Below are 16767 nucleotides of genomic sequence, written 5' to 3' on the forward strand. Positions count from 1 at the left end.
AGAAAGAGGGCGCGATAGAGAGAAAACAGAGACAGAGAAAGAGGGCGCGATAGAGAAAGAGGGCGCGATAGAGAGAAAAGAGAGCGAGAAAGAGGGCGCGATAGAGAGAAAACAGAGACAGAGAAAGAGGGCGCGATAGAGAGAAAAGAGAGAGAGAAAGAGGGCGCAATAGAGAGAAAAGAGAGACAGAGAAAGAGGGCACGATAGAGAGAAAAGAGAGACAGAGAAAGAGGGCGCGATAGAGAGAAAAGAGACAGAAAGAGGGCGCGATAGAGAGAAAAGAGAGACAGACAGAGGGCGCGATAGAGAGAAAAGAGAGAGAGAAAGAGGGCGCGATAGAGAGAAAAGAGACAGAGAAAGAGGGCGCGATAGAGAGAAAAGAGAGACAGGAGAAAGAGGGCGCGATAGAGAGAAAAGAGAGACAGAGAAAGAGGGCGCGATAGAGAGGAGACAGAGAAAGAGGGCGCGATAGAGAAAAAAGAGACAGAAAGAGGGCGCGATAGAGAGAAAAGAGACAGAGAAAGAGGGCGCGATAGAGAGAAAAGAGAGACAGAGAAAGAGGGCGCGATAGAGAAAGAGGGCGCGACAGAGAGAAAAGAGAGCGAGAAAGAGGGCGCGATAGAGAGAAAAGAGACAGAGAAAGAGGGCGCGATAGAGAGAAAAGAGAGCGAGAAAGAGGGCGCGATAGAGAGAAAAGAGACAGAAAGAGGGCGCGATAGAGAGAAAAGAGAGAGAAAGAGGGTGCAATAGAGAGAAAAGAGAGACAGAAAGAGGGTGCGATAGAGAGAAAAGAGACAGGAGAAAGAGGGAGCGATAGAGAGAAGAGAGACAGAGAAAGAGGGCGCGATAGGGAGAAGAGAGACAGAGAAAGAGGGCGCGATAGAGAGAAGAGAGAGACAGAGAAAGAGGGCGCGATAGAGAGAAAACAGAGACAGAGAAAGAGGGCGCGATAGAGAGAAAACAGACAGAGAAAGAGGGCGCGATAGAGAAAGAGGGCGCGATAGAGAGAAAAGAGAGCGAGAAAGAGGGCGCGATAGAGAGAAAACAGAGAAAGAGGAAGAGGGCGCGATAGAGAGAAAAGAGAGAGAAAGAGGGCGCGATAGAGAGAAAAGAGAGACAGAGAAAGAGGGCACGATAGAGAGAAAAGAGAGACAGAGAAAGAGGGCGCGATAGAGAGAAAAGAGAGACAGAGAAAGAGGGCGCGATAGAGAGAAAAGAGACAGAAAGAGGGCGCGATAGAGAGAAAAGAGAGAGAGAAAGAGGGCGCGATAGAGAGAAAAGAGACAGAGAAAGAGGGCGCGATAGAGAGAAAAGAGAGACAGGAGAAAGAGGGCGCGATAGAGAGAAAAGAGAGACAGAGAAAGAGGGCGCGATAGAGAGGAGACAGAGAAAGAGGGCGCGATAGAGAAAAAAGAGACAGAAAGAGGGCGCGATAGAGAGAAAAGAGACAGAGAAAGAGGGCGCGATAGAGAGAAAAGAGAGACAGAGAAAGAGGGCGCGATAGAGAAAGAGGGCGCGACAGAGAGAAAAGAGAGCGAGAAAGAGGGCGCGATAGAGAGAAAAGAGAGACAGAGAAAGAGGGCGCGATAGAGAGAAAAGAGAGCGAGAAAGAGGGCGCGATAGAGAGAAAAGAGACAGAAAGAGGGCGCGATAGAGAGAAAAGAGAGAGAAAGAGGGTGCAATAGAGAGAAAAGAGAGACAGAAAGAGGGTGCGATAGAGAGAAAAGAGACAGGAGAAAGAGGGAGCGATAGAGAGAAGAGAGACAGAGAAAGAGGGCGCGATAGGGAGAAGAGAGACAGAGAAAGAGGGCGCGATAGAGAGAAGAGAGAGACAGAGAAAGAGGGCGCGATAGAGAGAAAACAGAGACAGAGAAAGAGGGCGCGATAGAGAGAAAACAGAGACAGAGAAAGAGGGCGCGATAGAGAAAGAGGGCGCGATAGAGAGAAAAGAGAGCGAGAAAGAGGGCGCGATAGAGAGAAAACAGAGACAGAGAAAGAGGGCGCGATAGAGAGAAAAGAGAGAGAGAAAGAGGGCGCGATAGAGAGAAAAGAGAGACAGAGAAAGAGGGCACGATAGAGAGAAAAGAGAGACAGAGAAAGAGGGCGCGATAGAGAGAAAAGAGAGACAGAGAAAGAGGGCGCGATAGAGAGAAAAGAGACAGAAAGAGGGCGCGATAGAGAGAAAAGAGAGACAGAGACAGAGGGCGCGATAGAGAGAAAAGAGAGAGAGAAAGAGGGCGCGATAGAGAGAAAAGAGAGACAGAGAAAGAGGGCGCGATAGAGAGAAAAGAGACAGAAAGAGGGCGCGATAGAGAGAAAAGAGAGACAGAGACAGAGGGCGCGATAGAGAGAAAAGAGAGAGAGAAAGAGGGCGCGATAGAGAGAAAAGAGAGACAGAAAGAGGGCGCGATAGAGAGAAAAGAGAGACAGAGAAAGAGGGCGCGAAAGAGAGAAAAGAGAGAGAGAATGAGGGCGCGATAGAGAAAGAGGGCGCGATAGAGAGAAAAGAGAGCGAGAAAGAGGGCGCGATAGAGAGAAAAGAGAGAGAGAAAGAGGGCGCGATAGAGAGAAAAGAGAGACAGAGAAAGAGGGCACGATAGAGAGAAAAGAGAGACAGAGAAAGAGGGCGCGATAGAGAGAAAAGAGAGAGAGAGAAAGAGGGCGCGATAGAGAGAAAAGAGACAGAAAGAGGGCGCGAGAGAGAAAAGAGAGACAGAGACAGAGGGCGCGATAGAGAGAAAAGAGAGAGAGAAAGAGGGCGCGATAGAGAGAAAAGAGAGAGAGAAAGAGGGCGCAATAGAGAGAAAAGAGAGACAGAGAAAGAGGGCGCGAAAGAGAGAAAAGAGAGAGAGAATGAGGGTGCGATAGAGAGAAAAGAGAGACAGGAGAAAGAGGGCGCGATAGAGAGAAAAGAGAGACAGGAGAAAGAGGGCGCGATAGAGAGAAAAGAGACCGAAAGAGGGCGCGATAGAGAGAAAAGAGACAGGAGAAAGAGGGCGCGATAGAGAGAAAAGAGACAGAAAGAGTGCGCGATAGAGAGAAAAGAGACAGGAGAAAGAGGGCGCGATAGAGAGAAAAGAGACAGGAGAAAGAGGGCGCGATAGAGAGAAAAGAGAGACAGGAGAAAGAGGGCGCGATAGAGAGAAAACAGAGACAGCGAAAGAGGGCGCGATAGAGAGAAAACAGAGACAGAAAGAGGGCGCGATAGAGAGAAAACAGACAGAAAGAGGGCGCGATAGAGAGAAAAGAGAGACAGAGAAAGAGGGCGCGAAAGAGAGAAAAGAGAGAGAATGAGGGCGCGATAGAGAGAAAAGAGAGACAGGAGAAAGAGGGCGCGATAGAGAGAAAAGAGAGACAGGAGAAAGAGGGCGCGATAGAGAGAAAAGAGACAGAGAAAGAGGGCGCGATAGAGAGAAAAGAGAGACAGGAGAAAGAGGGCGCGATAGAGAGAAAAGAGAGACAGAGAAAGAGGGCGCGATAGAGAGGAGACAGAGAAAGAGGGCGCGATAGAGAAAAAAGAGACAGAAAGAGGGCGCGATAGAGAGAAAAGAGACAGAGAAAGAGGGCGCGATAGAGAGAAAAGAGAGACAGAGAAAGAGGGCGCGATAGAGAAAGAGGGCGCGACAGAGAGAAAAGAGAGCGAGAAAGAGGGCGCGATAGAGAGAAAAGAGAGACAGAAAGAGGGTGCGATAGAGAGAAAAGAGACAGGATAGAGAGAAAAGAGAGCGAGAAAGAGGGCGCGATAGAGAGAAAAGAGAGACAGAATGAGGGCGCGATAGAGAGAAAAGAGAGACAGAAAGAGGGTGCGATAGAGAGAAAAGAGAGACAGAAAGAGGGTGCGATAGAGAGAAAAGAGACAGGAGAAAGAGGGCGCGATAGAGAGAAAAGAGAGAGAGAAAGAGGGCGCGATAGAGAGAAAAGAGAGAGAGAAAGAGGGCGCGATAGAGAGAAAAGAGAGACAGAGAAAGAGGGCGCGATAGAGAGAAAAGAGACCGGAGAAGAGAAAGACAGACAGGCAAATAGAAGGTAAAAAAGGCAGCAGATCAGCAGCAGGGCCTCATCCACTCTGGCATGTGACAGCCATTTTGTTGACATCATTAGCAGCTCCCCCGGGGTTTACCAGTCGCACAGTTGCAAGCACACCAAGCTCTTTCTTTAGCCACTAAAATAGCCTCAGAGGAGTTTTAACGTGACAACGAAACAATGTTGTTTTGTAGGCCTGTAATGATACCAGTATCACAATATTTTTTCCATGGCAAAAAAAAGCAGACCAAATTCTTTGGTCCTTTAAAAACATGGTGTATGTAAAATATTGTGTTCTATAGCTTGGAAAATAAACACGTGACTCTGGATGACAACATAATGTTTCCAACATTAGGGCTGTTTTCCTAAAGAAATTAAATCTGCTTCGTGTTTTGTTTCTTTGCCCCTACACTAACCGGTATCGCAATACTGGTTTCATCCCACGCCATGTGCCCCTGTCACGCCGTGTGCCCCTGTCACGCCGTGTGCCCCTGTCACTCCGTGTGCCCCTGTCACTCCGTGTGCCCCTGTCACTCCGTGTGCCCCTGTCACTCCGTGTGCCCCTGTCACTCCGTGTGCCCCTGTCACTCCGTGTGCCCCTGTCACTCCGTGTGCCCCTGTCACTCCGTGTGCCCCTGTCACTCCGTGTGCCCTGTCACTCCGTGTGCCCCTGTCACTCCGTGTGCCCCTGTCACTCCGTGTGCCCCTGTCACTCCGTGTGGCCCTGTCACTCCGTGTGGCCCTGTCACTCCGTGTGGCCCTGTCACTCCGTGTGGCCCTGTCACTCCGTGTGGCCCTGTCACTCCGTGTGGCCCTGTCACTCCGTGTGGCCCTGTCACTCCGTGTGCCCCTGTCACTCCGTGTGCCCCTGTCACTCCGTGTGCCCTGTCACTCCGTGTGCCCTGTCACTCCGTGTGGCCCTGTCACTCTGTGTGCCCTATCACTCCGTGTGGCCCTGTCACTCTGTGTGCCCTGTCACTCTGTGTGCCCTTATCTTAGTGAACAGTTGGGAAACATCTGTAACAACGCAATGTTTTCAAGGAGGGTGACGTGATGAAAACCAACACCATTACAACACCATTACAACACCATTACAAGCACTAAAACAGCTCTCAGACATTGGATCGACAGAAGGGAAAAACTATCTCAGGTCATTTCAGCAACAGCCCCATGACCATTTCCCATGAGTGATGTGTGTACAAAAGGTGGAACATAGAAGCAGTGCACACATACAGATAATCCCGTGGTAAATAATATAAAAAATGATAAAACACATAGTGGACACTAATGAACATAACGTAAGCCTGTCAAGTACAGTAATATGTCTCCCCCCAGGACCGGTTTCCTGGACACAGATTAAGCCTCAATGGTCAATGAATAATCTCCATTGAAATAGCTTTGTAGTCAAGGCTTAATCTGGGCGCCATTAGGTCATTTTCCGTACCATATCATTGCGGCCGAAGAAGGTGTAGACAGCATACAGGTAGTAATCAAACAGCTGGGAAACACAGTGGATGACGTCAAAGGCTATTGGTTTCAGAATGTTCATCATCTGTATGTACTTCCCTGTATGAGAGAGATTACAAATGGCATTTATATTATTACACCTTATTATATGGTAAATGACAATATAGTTTATATCAGTTAATATCAATTACCAACAGAAATGCAAAACAAAAAAAGATCAAAAGTCAAAAAGTACTGGGGATGGAATATTAGATACTTGGAAATTCATGGTTTATCTTTCATATTCCTGATCGGACAAAGTTACAAAAGCCACACATTCAATAATTCCATCTTTTTTTTTAGGATGTGAATAGGACAAATCTAAATGTTTGAATCTAACATTTCATTGAATATCCTCTGGCCAATTAACAGCACATGTTCAGATTTGTGACGCACCGATATGACATTTTTGGCCGATACCGATATCCAATATTTTCCTTGCCAAAAAACCTGATACCGATAACCGATATTAAACATTTCTGTGGCCTTTTAAGCATTTTAGTACAGTTAAATAGTTAACACACACACGGACGCGGAGGTCGAAAGCACTGCATCTCAGTGCAAGAGGTGTCGCTACAGTCCCTGGTTCGAACCCAGGCTGTATCACATCCGGCAGTGATTGGGAGTCCCATAGGGTGGCACGCAATTGGCCCAGCATCATCCGTGCCGTCTTTGTAAATAAAAATGTGTTCTAACTGATTTGCTTAGTTAAATAAAGGTTACACACACTATGCTGTTTGGTTCATTTGTTCAGTCATTTCATTCTCAACCAGGATCTCTACAGAACGCCGTTTGGGTCTTTCCGTGTCAAAAAAGATACGTCAAATAAGCTTCTTAACCAATCAGGACCTGAATTTGACTGCACGTCACATAATAATTTGACGCGTTCATACATACATACAGTTATTACGCATTGATTACACTATCAGTCATATTCCATATGTCACAACGATTCATCGATACGTATGCTATGACGTTGTTAAAGTTGTCTCGCGCACCTAATGTGCTGGTCATAAAAAAAGATAGTTAGCTGATGGATGCAAACAATGTCTTCCCCAAAAACATAGCAAAACGACATCATTTGTTTCAGTAGCTATAGTTAGCTATCTAACTATTTAGCTGGGTGTCTAAAATAACCCTAATTTATAAAACAGTTCTTATTTGATTAATTTACAGACATATTCAATCAATCCTTATCCCAGTCTGCTGTTCCCACATACTTCAAGAGGGCCACCATTGTTCCGCTTCCCAATAAAGCGAAGGTAACTGAGCTAAATAACTATCACTCACTTCCGTAGCACTCACTTCCGTCATCATGAAGTGCTTTGAGAGACTAGTCAAGGACCATATCACCTCCACCCTACCTGACACCCTAGACCCACTCCAATTTGCTTACCGCCCCAATAGGTCCACAGACGACGCAATCGCAATCACACTGCACACTGCCCTAACCCATCTGGACAAGAGGAATACCTATGTAAGAATGCTGTTCATCGATTACACCATAGTACCTCCAAACTCGTCATCAAGCTCGAGACCCTGGGTCTCAACCCCGCCCTGTGCAACTGGGTCCTGGAATTCCAGACGGGCCGCCCCCAGGTGGTGAGGGTAGGTAACAACATCTCCACCCCGCTGATCCTCAAAACTCCACCCCACAAGGGTGCGTTCTCAGCCCTCTCCTGTACTCCCTGTTCACCCATGACTGCGTGGCCATGCACGCCTCCAACTCGATCATCAAGTTTGAAGACGCAACTACAGTGGTAGGCTTGACAACGACGAGACGGCCTACAGGGAGGAGGTGAGGGCCCTCGGAGTGTGGTGTCAGGAAAATAACCTCACACTCAACGTCAACAAAACAAAGGAGATGATCGATGATCTTGGACTTCAGGAAACAGCAGAGCCCCCTATCCACATTGACGGGACAGTAGTGGAGATGATGGAAAATGTTAAGTTCCTCGGCGTACACATCACGGACAAACTGAAATGGTCCACCCACACAGACAGCGTGGTGAAGAAGGCGCAGCAGCGCCTCTTCAACCTCAGGAGGCTGAAGAAAGTCAGCCTTTCAGCAAAAACTAGAGGTCGACCGATTAAATCGGAACGGACAATTAATTAGGGCCGATTTCAACTTTTCATAACAATCGGAAATCAGTCATGGATTTAAAAAAAAAAATTTACACCTTTATTTCATCATTATTTAACTAGGCAAGTCAGTTAAGAACAGATTCTGATTTTCAATGACGGCCTAGGAACAGCTTGCTATGATTACACATTTTGGGACTTTACCAGAACATGGGTGTCCCTTTCAGAGGAGTTAGCAGGATGACAAGTCTGGTTATTTCTGTAAAGTTGCTGTTGCTTTGGTCCCACATTCATGCACCTGTCTTAAGGAGAGTACCTGTCTGTATTTTTAAACTATCGGTGAGGCTCTACAGTTTACATTCCCTAATATGAAACCAAACTAAACTCAGTGCAAGGCAATAAGATAACGGTGGCTAAATGCCAGAGGGGATGAGTCATTAAGAGGAGTTACTATGGGTGTGACATAAGGAGGAAAAATGTATAAGAAGTATGTGCCAAGACTGGAAAGTAGTTTTCATGAACGAGCTCGGCTTTTATTATGTTGTAATAAAAGTCTATTTGAACTCACAGACTCCGGTATTTGAGAAATATGATTGACTGAATATTTCCAAGATAGTACCGGTGCTCGACCAGTCAGCTAAAGTCAACATCACCCACGACAGAGAACGGTTGATTGTCAAGGGCAATGAATTCCATTATCTTGGCTTTAATGGATTTCACCATTGAGTTGTCTCGCTGAAATGTTCTTACTCTTTCAAATGACTGCTCGACTTGTTGACTGCTCGATCCACACAGCAGACATTGTGGGCTAAGTCAGGAATGCTGTGTTGCAACATTTTACGTGGCGTCATTACGTCCTGTACCTACGTTATATAAGTGTGCACGGTAGCTATGACATTGGTTTTTAATATTGGCGTTAAACTTGTGATCAAACATTTGACAGGATGTTTCACATCAGCACTGCACCAAATGAAAACACAATTAGAATGTGATGAAACGACTGATCTATTTTATATTCCGACCTCTATATCTCCTGGAACGTAAAGGGTATCAACCGCTCATCATATCCAACTAAAGCAGGCAACATTGGAGCTGGGGTAACATTAGGTCCCACGGACTCCCATAGTAATGTAATCTCTGATGTTTGAAGTCAATCATAATGGAATAGTATCCTTGAGAGAGGGGGGGTTATAATAATAATCTGCCTTGCCAATGGAGCATTTACATGTACTCTGAGGGGATGGAATTTAATTTGAGAAAATGTTCATAAAAACTAACAGCTACAAAGCACTGGGCTGTAACAAGGTTACCATTGAGTCAGAACTGATGAAACAGCCACTCGACTTTGAGCTTAGACCGGCACTTTCTCACTTTATCTTTCAGTGAATGCTACAGTACCACCCAGATGAGGATTTATTTTATTTTACTTACTATGTATACATGTGCTATTATGCATCTGAAATGCTGTTGGTTGAATAAAATGTACCACATTGTAAGTGTACTGCGCTGGTCATTCAGAAAGTCGTTTTAATACCTTTGACAAATTTGAGATTTCTTTAACTAGGACCCTTAACTATCTTGCTTATCATAATTACATTTCTTCTTCTCCGATTAAAATAAATCAAAAGGAGGGGTTTCAATTTGCGAAGGAAGCCAATTTGACGGCCCAGACACATCACAACTGACGTTTAAATGTTTAGCTGTTTAAATTGCACTTAAGAAAGTAAATGTCACAGGGGTTCGAAGGGGATACAACAGGCTAATGATGGCAGGTAGCCTTGGGAACAGGGTCCTGGATCCTCACATTCTTAATGTGCATTTAGCTTGTTAATTGGTGCCATTATAAAAGGTCTCTGCGGCGAGAAAGGGGTCACCACCGTCATCACTTTTGGAAGCTTCTGGGAGGTGAAAGGAGAGGAACAGAAGGAAAAGATTACTCACCGACCAGTCGGATCACGTTGAGGGTTGTGTTGGTCAGGATGGGAGCGTTGGAGCCTTTGTTTAGGCTGTAGTCAGACTTCTTCCTGCTGCGCAGGGTCTCCCTTGACGCACTGATTAGGGAGAGAGGAGAGGCGTGTGGGCGGGTCAACAAGGCCAATGCTTGCAGGTCAGGAGGGCCAGACAAGAAACTAAATGATGACATGGTGATGTTCAAGACAGCGGTTCAGTTTCATAACCGAGGCTTGGTGATAACCATGGCTCGGTGCTTGAGCCCAAACACAGACAGTTGTACAGGTTCATAACCCTGTGGTTCAGTGGTTGAGCCCAGACACAGACAGCTGTTCAGGTTCATAACCCTAAAGCTCGTTGCTTGAGCCCAGACATTCATTCATAAAATATTTTTAATTGATCAATTAAGTGGCGTGACACAAGAGCGGGGCCAAAGACACAGCTAAAACGACACCAGGGTTGGGGGGGTGGTGAACAGCTAATCTTACAGAACCTGCCCTCCGACTAACGATTAAACATCATCTACCACCATTCATTAGTACATCTCTAATTCCTGGACCTAGATGTCAACTTCCTGCAGCGCATCAATTAGCCAGTGATTCCCTCTGAAAGATTGGGAAATGAGCATGTTAGAGGCTTAGCTCAGTACAACACATCGGGGTGAATGCAGACTCTGCAGGCACCATGTACAGTATTGTATTTATTAAGGATCCCCATTAGCTTGTGCAGCATGAAGTTAACCCAAGGCTCTCACCATTCAGATGTAGGATCTTAATTTGAACACCCTGTTGCAGGAGAACTTTGGATTTGAGGTTTAAAAAGGCTTTTGAAGTTTGTGATTTCCACTTTGAAATTACAGACTTGATTTTCCCTTACAAAAAATCTATCAACCCCCACAAAAATGTATATTAATTATTATCCACATAATTCACATTTCCTGTAGCTGCAGGATTATTCTCCTGCTCCGCTGTAGCAAACTGGCTCAAATTAAGATCCTACATCTGTACAACATGCATGGAAATCAAGTGTGTCATGTCTATGTACATTTTCAATTCATTACTTCCTACATCCAACATCCGTTCCTAATGAAGAGCTGTTGAATAAGTAAACAATGTGGTTTTTGCACTCTGCTGCACATCTGGCGATATCACACAATTAGCTGCCGTATCGTAGCACGTAGTCCACATACACAGTCTACACACTGATTTACTGCAGAAAGAATCTCCCCTCTACTTCGTTAGCAAGAGAACAATGTGTGTGTGTGTGTGTGTGCGTGCATGAACAGTGAAAGAGCGGCATTATACATTCATAACTCCATGAAACCATGATGAGCCTTGCTAATTGTGATTGTGATTTACGACACACATTACACCAGTTTAGGAAGAGGCCTTAAATAATAACCGCAAAAATGCCGCTACTAAAATGGTGACAATTTGCATAACATAAAACTAAAGCGCCCACAAGTAGCTCTTCCAGTGGAAGGCACAGTAATGTATTTTAATGATCTGTTACAAAACGGCTTCATTCAAACACTTCCAATACTATAGAAGATGAAGATTTAAGAACACATTCACATGGGTAGAAACTGCCTCCTTCAGTGTGTTAATTCATCCTCATTTCTCCACCAAAGAGGGATAATGATTGCCTGTGTGTTTATCAGGGGATTCGAGTGTTAATCAGTGAGGGGAGGGTAAAACAATTGTTCATTATGTAGAAAAGGGACTTCATGCAAATGTGCCAACATTGATGGGTTATGTAGGAATGAGCAGCTACACATCTCTGAGGCGGTTATTCAACAATACACAGAAAAAAACAATGAGAATTGTTTTTTTCCTCAGTGTAGTGTTGAAATGGCTGCAATTAAAATGAACGTATTGGCTACATATTTGGAATAACCACCTCAGAGATATGTGTAGCTGCTCACTCCTACATTATGTAAATAGTGTACACATCTTTCCAATTATAGTTGTTCATCATACATTAACTACTGGCATAGTACTTGAGAACTTGACCAGTGAGGTCACGGGGTATGACATCATCACGTCGTGACTTTTGAACTGACCTCTTGAGAGGGACGTCTCCGGTCTGCTCGTCCACGTAGTCCTGCTTGAGTTCATCAGGGACGTCACTGTCGCTGTCATAGTCCTGGTACACACACTTCTCCAGCTCATCGGACTCATACTGCAGAGGGGAAGAATAGTAACAATATCCTTCAAATATGGCCATTTAGAAAAAGGTTTATATATAATAAAAATATGATCATTTAGATGCTTTTATCACTGTGGTAGTCCTGGTATACTTCTCCAACTCATCAGACTTACAACGTAGAGGGGAAATAACAGTAACAATATGGTCATTCAGATGCTTTTATCACTGTGGTAGTCCTGGTATACTTCTCCAACTCATCAGACTTACAACGTAGAGGGGAAATAACAGTAACAATATGATCATTCAGATGCTTTTATCACTGTGGTAGTCCTGGTATACTTCTCCAACTCATCAGACTCACAACGTAGAGGGGAAATAACAGTAACAATATGATCATTCAGATGCTTTTATCACTGTGGTAGTCCTGGTATACTTCTCCAACTCATCAGACTCACAACGTAGAGGGGAAATAACAGTAACAATATGATCATTCAGATGCTTTTATCACTGTGGTAGTCCTGGTATACTTCTCCAACTCATCAGACTCATAACGTAGAGGGGAAATAACAGTAACAATATGGTCATTCAGATGCTTTTATCACTGTGGTAGTCCTGGTATACTTCTCCAACTCATCATACTCACAACGTAGAGGGGAAATAACAGTAACAATATGATCATTCAGATGCTTTTATCACTGTGGTAGTCCTGATATACTTCTCCAACTCATCAGACTTACAACGTAGAGGGGAAATAACAGTAACAATATGATCATTCAGATGCTTTTATCACTGTGGTAGTCCTGGTATACTTCTCCAACTCATCAGACTCACAACGTAGAGGGGAAATAACAGTAACAATATGATCATTCAGATGCTTTTATCACTGTGGTAGTCCTGGTATACTTCTCCAACTCAGACTTACAACGTAGAGGGGAAATAACAGTAACAATATGGTCATTCAGAAAAGAGGTATAATGATGAAAAGTTTATCAGTTTAGATGCTTTTATCCAAAGTGATAGTAACAGTAACACACTTTACCTGAGCTTGAATAATGTCAGGTAATCGAAATGCCATTGTGAAAATATAAAGCTGAGAGTGAATCCTATAAGGTATACAGCTCTCTCTCTATATGGTGGGAATAACATGTTGGCACAATATTGCTGTTCTCCTGAAGTAGAAAGAGAACAAGTAGAACAGGTGGTGAGGCAAATAGCAGCTTGTGTAAACTCACTTTCTCAATTTGATCCCAATCTAGCGGGAAATAATGCTTCCGATTGAGCTCTATCAGTTCATATTGAAAACAAGTTTCAGGCTATGAAAACGTATTAACAAGAAAATAACCATTTTGGATTTGACTAATCCCTTTTGATAAGATGTTTTTTCTCCTCGAGGTACATTGGTATTAGAATTAAGACAAAAACAAACAAAGGCTTGATTGTAATGGCAGAACAAAACTAACTGGTAACGGAAACCCAACAGATAATACCTTTATACAGAGGCGTTGAAATGGAACAACTCCAGTCCACTTGTACACAAGAACATTGCCATAAAAGCTTCTCTTCATGAAAGCTAGCCTATTAGTTCATTAATATCAGTGTGCTACCACTCAAGATAACAGAGTTCTCCAAACACCCAACACCCATATAAATATACCCTTTATTTTTCATTACATCCTCAGCTCATATTAAATATCATTAAATGTCAGACGCACAAAAGCATTAAGCACCACTGCGGCGGGTGTTAATTCAGGCGTGACAGTTAAGGTGACTATAAACCACTTAACGTCCCCAAATGATTACGTGCGACTTAAATCACTGCTATAATGCCTGGTGAGATCTGATGGAACGACAGCAGGCGTTATGGATAAGGATCAGTGGATGGTGATAGAACTGGAGAGACGCAGCAGAACTCTAAAGTACATACTGGACTAGCCATACTGAGTATAATGGACAACGGACACTAACAAATGATTGTGGCAGAGAGAGAGAGTTATGGAGTATGACACCTTTGATAGAAATAGCCTTAACTTACCCCTATCAACACAACAGCTGGTGCTCGCATACTATTATATTCCACATTTTATTTTTATTTATTTCACCTTTATTTAACCAGGTAGGCTAGTTGAGAACAAGTTCTCATTTGCAACTGCGACCTGGCCAAGATAAAGCATAGCAGTGTGAACAGACAACAACACAGAGTTACACATGGAGTAAACAATTAACAAGTCAATAACACAGTAGAAAAAAAAGGGGGAGTCTATATACAATGTGTGCAAAAAGTATACAGAATATAGGTCCAGTGATTCTCCTGTATTTTGTAATAGGTAACAACCACGAGACTTATAACTATATAAGTCTCGTATTCATGCATTTTGAGGTTGGTCCGGTTTGATTATTTAAAAAAGGGGTTTAAATTTTCATAATTAAAAAAAACATTAAATGCTCTATGCGTTCTATCCCTCAATAGCACATTATTCAGTCTTTTTTACATAGCAGGCGTAAGAGAAACAGACCAGACAAGGTAGGCGCGCAGTGGATTAAGGTCATTGTAGTTAATTACCAAATTTTCTACGATAAACTACGTAGAATATTGGCCTGTTGGAAACTACAACTCCCTACTAGATCGCACAGTTCGGGCTTGATCTAATTTATCTCTTGAGAAACTGCGCACAGAAAGAAAACATTATTGAACTGATATAGGTCAATTAGTTGTTTAAAAAACTAAAAATAACGGAAAATTGCTCAGCACTACTTTGGTAAATTGCTCAGCACTACTTATAATATAACATATGTACAATATAACACCTCTGTTATAAGCATGTAAAAAGTGCACGTGGGTAAGTGTGTAATCCAAAGGCACTCCATACCCCGTTGGAGGCCGATCACGTGCATCTCATGATCTGAATACAGACTACAGGACTGGTATCAATAAACCTGTAATACATCTGTAACGTTCATGTAATATAACGCAAGGCACTGCCTACCCCATTGGAGGCCAGTACGTCCTCAGTCTCCTCATCTTTGTTGTCGATGTGCCTCTCAAAGGGGTTCCCCTCCTGACTGAAGTGCTGAAACAGAGACAGGACTTCCTGGTCCTTGCTGGACAACACCTGGTCCTGACTGGACAACACCTGTCTACTGGGAGACACTGAAGGGGACCGGCTCTGACCCATGAACTTAAACTCCTGCAGAGAGAGAGAGCAGAGGGAGAGATACGCTTACAGTGAATAGAGAGACATGCAAAGAGTGAATACAGGGTGAGGCTTAGCTACAATGAGTTACCATTGATCACAAAGAAGGAGTCAATGGAGAAAAAAATAAACACCAGGAAATGACTATCAAGCATATTTTTTATATTGTACAGGTATAATGGAGTTACTGCTCGCGTTGCTATAACAAAAGATCTTGGATACTGTCGAAGAGAACAAATAAAAGACTGGGATATAGGAAAAGACGGAAACCCGAGCATCATCTTTGCCAGCGGCAGAACAGAAGCTTGAACCAGTTTACTGCCTGCCTCTACATAAGTCACACAACAGAGACTCCCCAGCCAGAATTATACCTACCACTTCCGTATTGTGTTTGTTAGATACCCAAGCCATGAATCTTTCATGAGATGCTAGCGGGACCCTGGCTGCCGTGAGGGGAACCTGGTAGGAGGCTGGCTAGATTATTCATTCCATGGTAGTCCTGTGATGTTGCTGACAGAAGGATTACATCCTAAACTGCTTGTGAGCGAATAGGAGCGGCATAGACAAAGAAACCATACGCCTGCTGACGCTGCATGTTTAAACATGTAGATTACATTATAGAACACGTTTTCTGTACAACTTTCCTCTGTACATAAAAACCCTAAACTGCATTGATTACAACATTAATAAACTCCCGTATCAAGGATTGAAAGAATCATGAATATAGTAGACAAGCATTGGTTAGGCTACATATTCAAACATTCACCTAACCTGAGATTTAGATACAGGCTTGACAGAAGTTCCACATTTATAAGTTCAACCTCTCCAGTTGAAAACACTTGGTAATAACATCTCTAGGGAAAGGTGGTTAGGCTATACGTGAGCTAATACCACTTCTTGGATTCATATCCCACAAGACAGCACAATCACATTGGCTTGCATCCCAAATGGCACACTCATCTCTATATAGTGGACTACTTTTAAGCAGAGCACTTAATGCTCTGGTCAAATGTAGTGCACTACATAGGGAATAGGATGCCATTTGGGTCTCAGCCATGGTTTAGAGGATCCTGTCACAATACCATTCCCTCTGGCTGGAGTTCCTTTAACAAATCTCTCCTCTCCTTTTCAACAGTGAAACAAAGGCTTAGCCTCAATTACTCTCAAATGACAGTTTAGCATGGGAAGGCCATTAAGATGCCTATTCTTCATACGATAATGGGAGAGGGAAGTCAAATATGCTAATGCTGGAGGGTACATTGGGAGGATGGTTGTGAGGGAATCTGCTTCCACCACAGGGTGCTAGCCCGGGAGAGATGGCGATATCACAACATCAGAGGTTGTTTCTTAAAGTTTCCTTGATGTCTGCTGGCAATCAAGAAATGTAAGAGTTTCACGTCATCTCTCCACTCTATTTAATAGACATTCCCGTTTTGCAATTCTTTATTCAAGGTTTTCATATTGATGTCATGTTTGACATGTCCAGGGACATTGTACGTACAGCTTTAACTTTTTGTTACACCTCTGTCCCCCCCCCCCCTGCTGACAGCTAGGACCACTATGATTTATATCCATATGTAAATGCCATGCCTACGATGAGTCTACAGCACATCACTTCTCTGAGGTTCCCTGGCTCCTAACTGTCTTACTCACATGGAGCTGAGCGATGTTGAAGTTGGACTTGACAGGACACAGTTCCCACGTCTCATTTTCCAGAAACATCCGCAACTCCTCCAGGCGTGTCCTGGGGGCATAGAGAAAGAAAGGGATGGAGGAAAAGAAAAGAAACAAGACGAAGAGAAGTCAGCGTTTGCCGAATAACGACCGTTGCCATTTACTTTCAAGCACAAGAGCTCTTGTTCTCCCA

The 16767-nt window shown here is 43.9% G+C and overlaps 1 protein-coding gene across 1 annotated transcript in view; it reads right to left on the reverse strand.

Annotated features, from left to right (window-relative positions):
• The window catches only part of LOC110488023 (VPS50 subunit of EARP/GARPII complex), a 245974-nt gene that overhangs the window by 99243 nt on the left and 129964 nt on the right, over positions 1-16767 (reverse strand). Inside the window, exons 17-21 of the mRNA XM_036971386.1 lie at positions 16554-16644; positions 14694-14894; positions 11624-11742; positions 9553-9662; positions 5468-5589 (exon numbers count right to left, since the gene is read on the reverse strand). Of these exons, the coding sequence (XP_036827281.1) occupies positions 5468-5589; positions 9553-9662; positions 11624-11742; positions 14694-14894; positions 16554-16644 (643 nt within the window). The remainder of the gene's footprint in view (positions 1-5467; positions 5590-9552; positions 9663-11623; positions 11743-14693; positions 14895-16553; positions 16645-16767) is intronic.

The sequence above is a fragment of the Oncorhynchus mykiss genome, chromosome 32, assembly GCF_013265735.2.
Source record: "Oncorhynchus mykiss isolate Arlee chromosome 32, USDA_OmykA_1.1, whole genome shotgun sequence".
Classification (NCBI taxonomy): domain Eukaryota; kingdom Metazoa; phylum Chordata; class Actinopteri; order Salmoniformes; family Salmonidae; genus Oncorhynchus; species Oncorhynchus mykiss.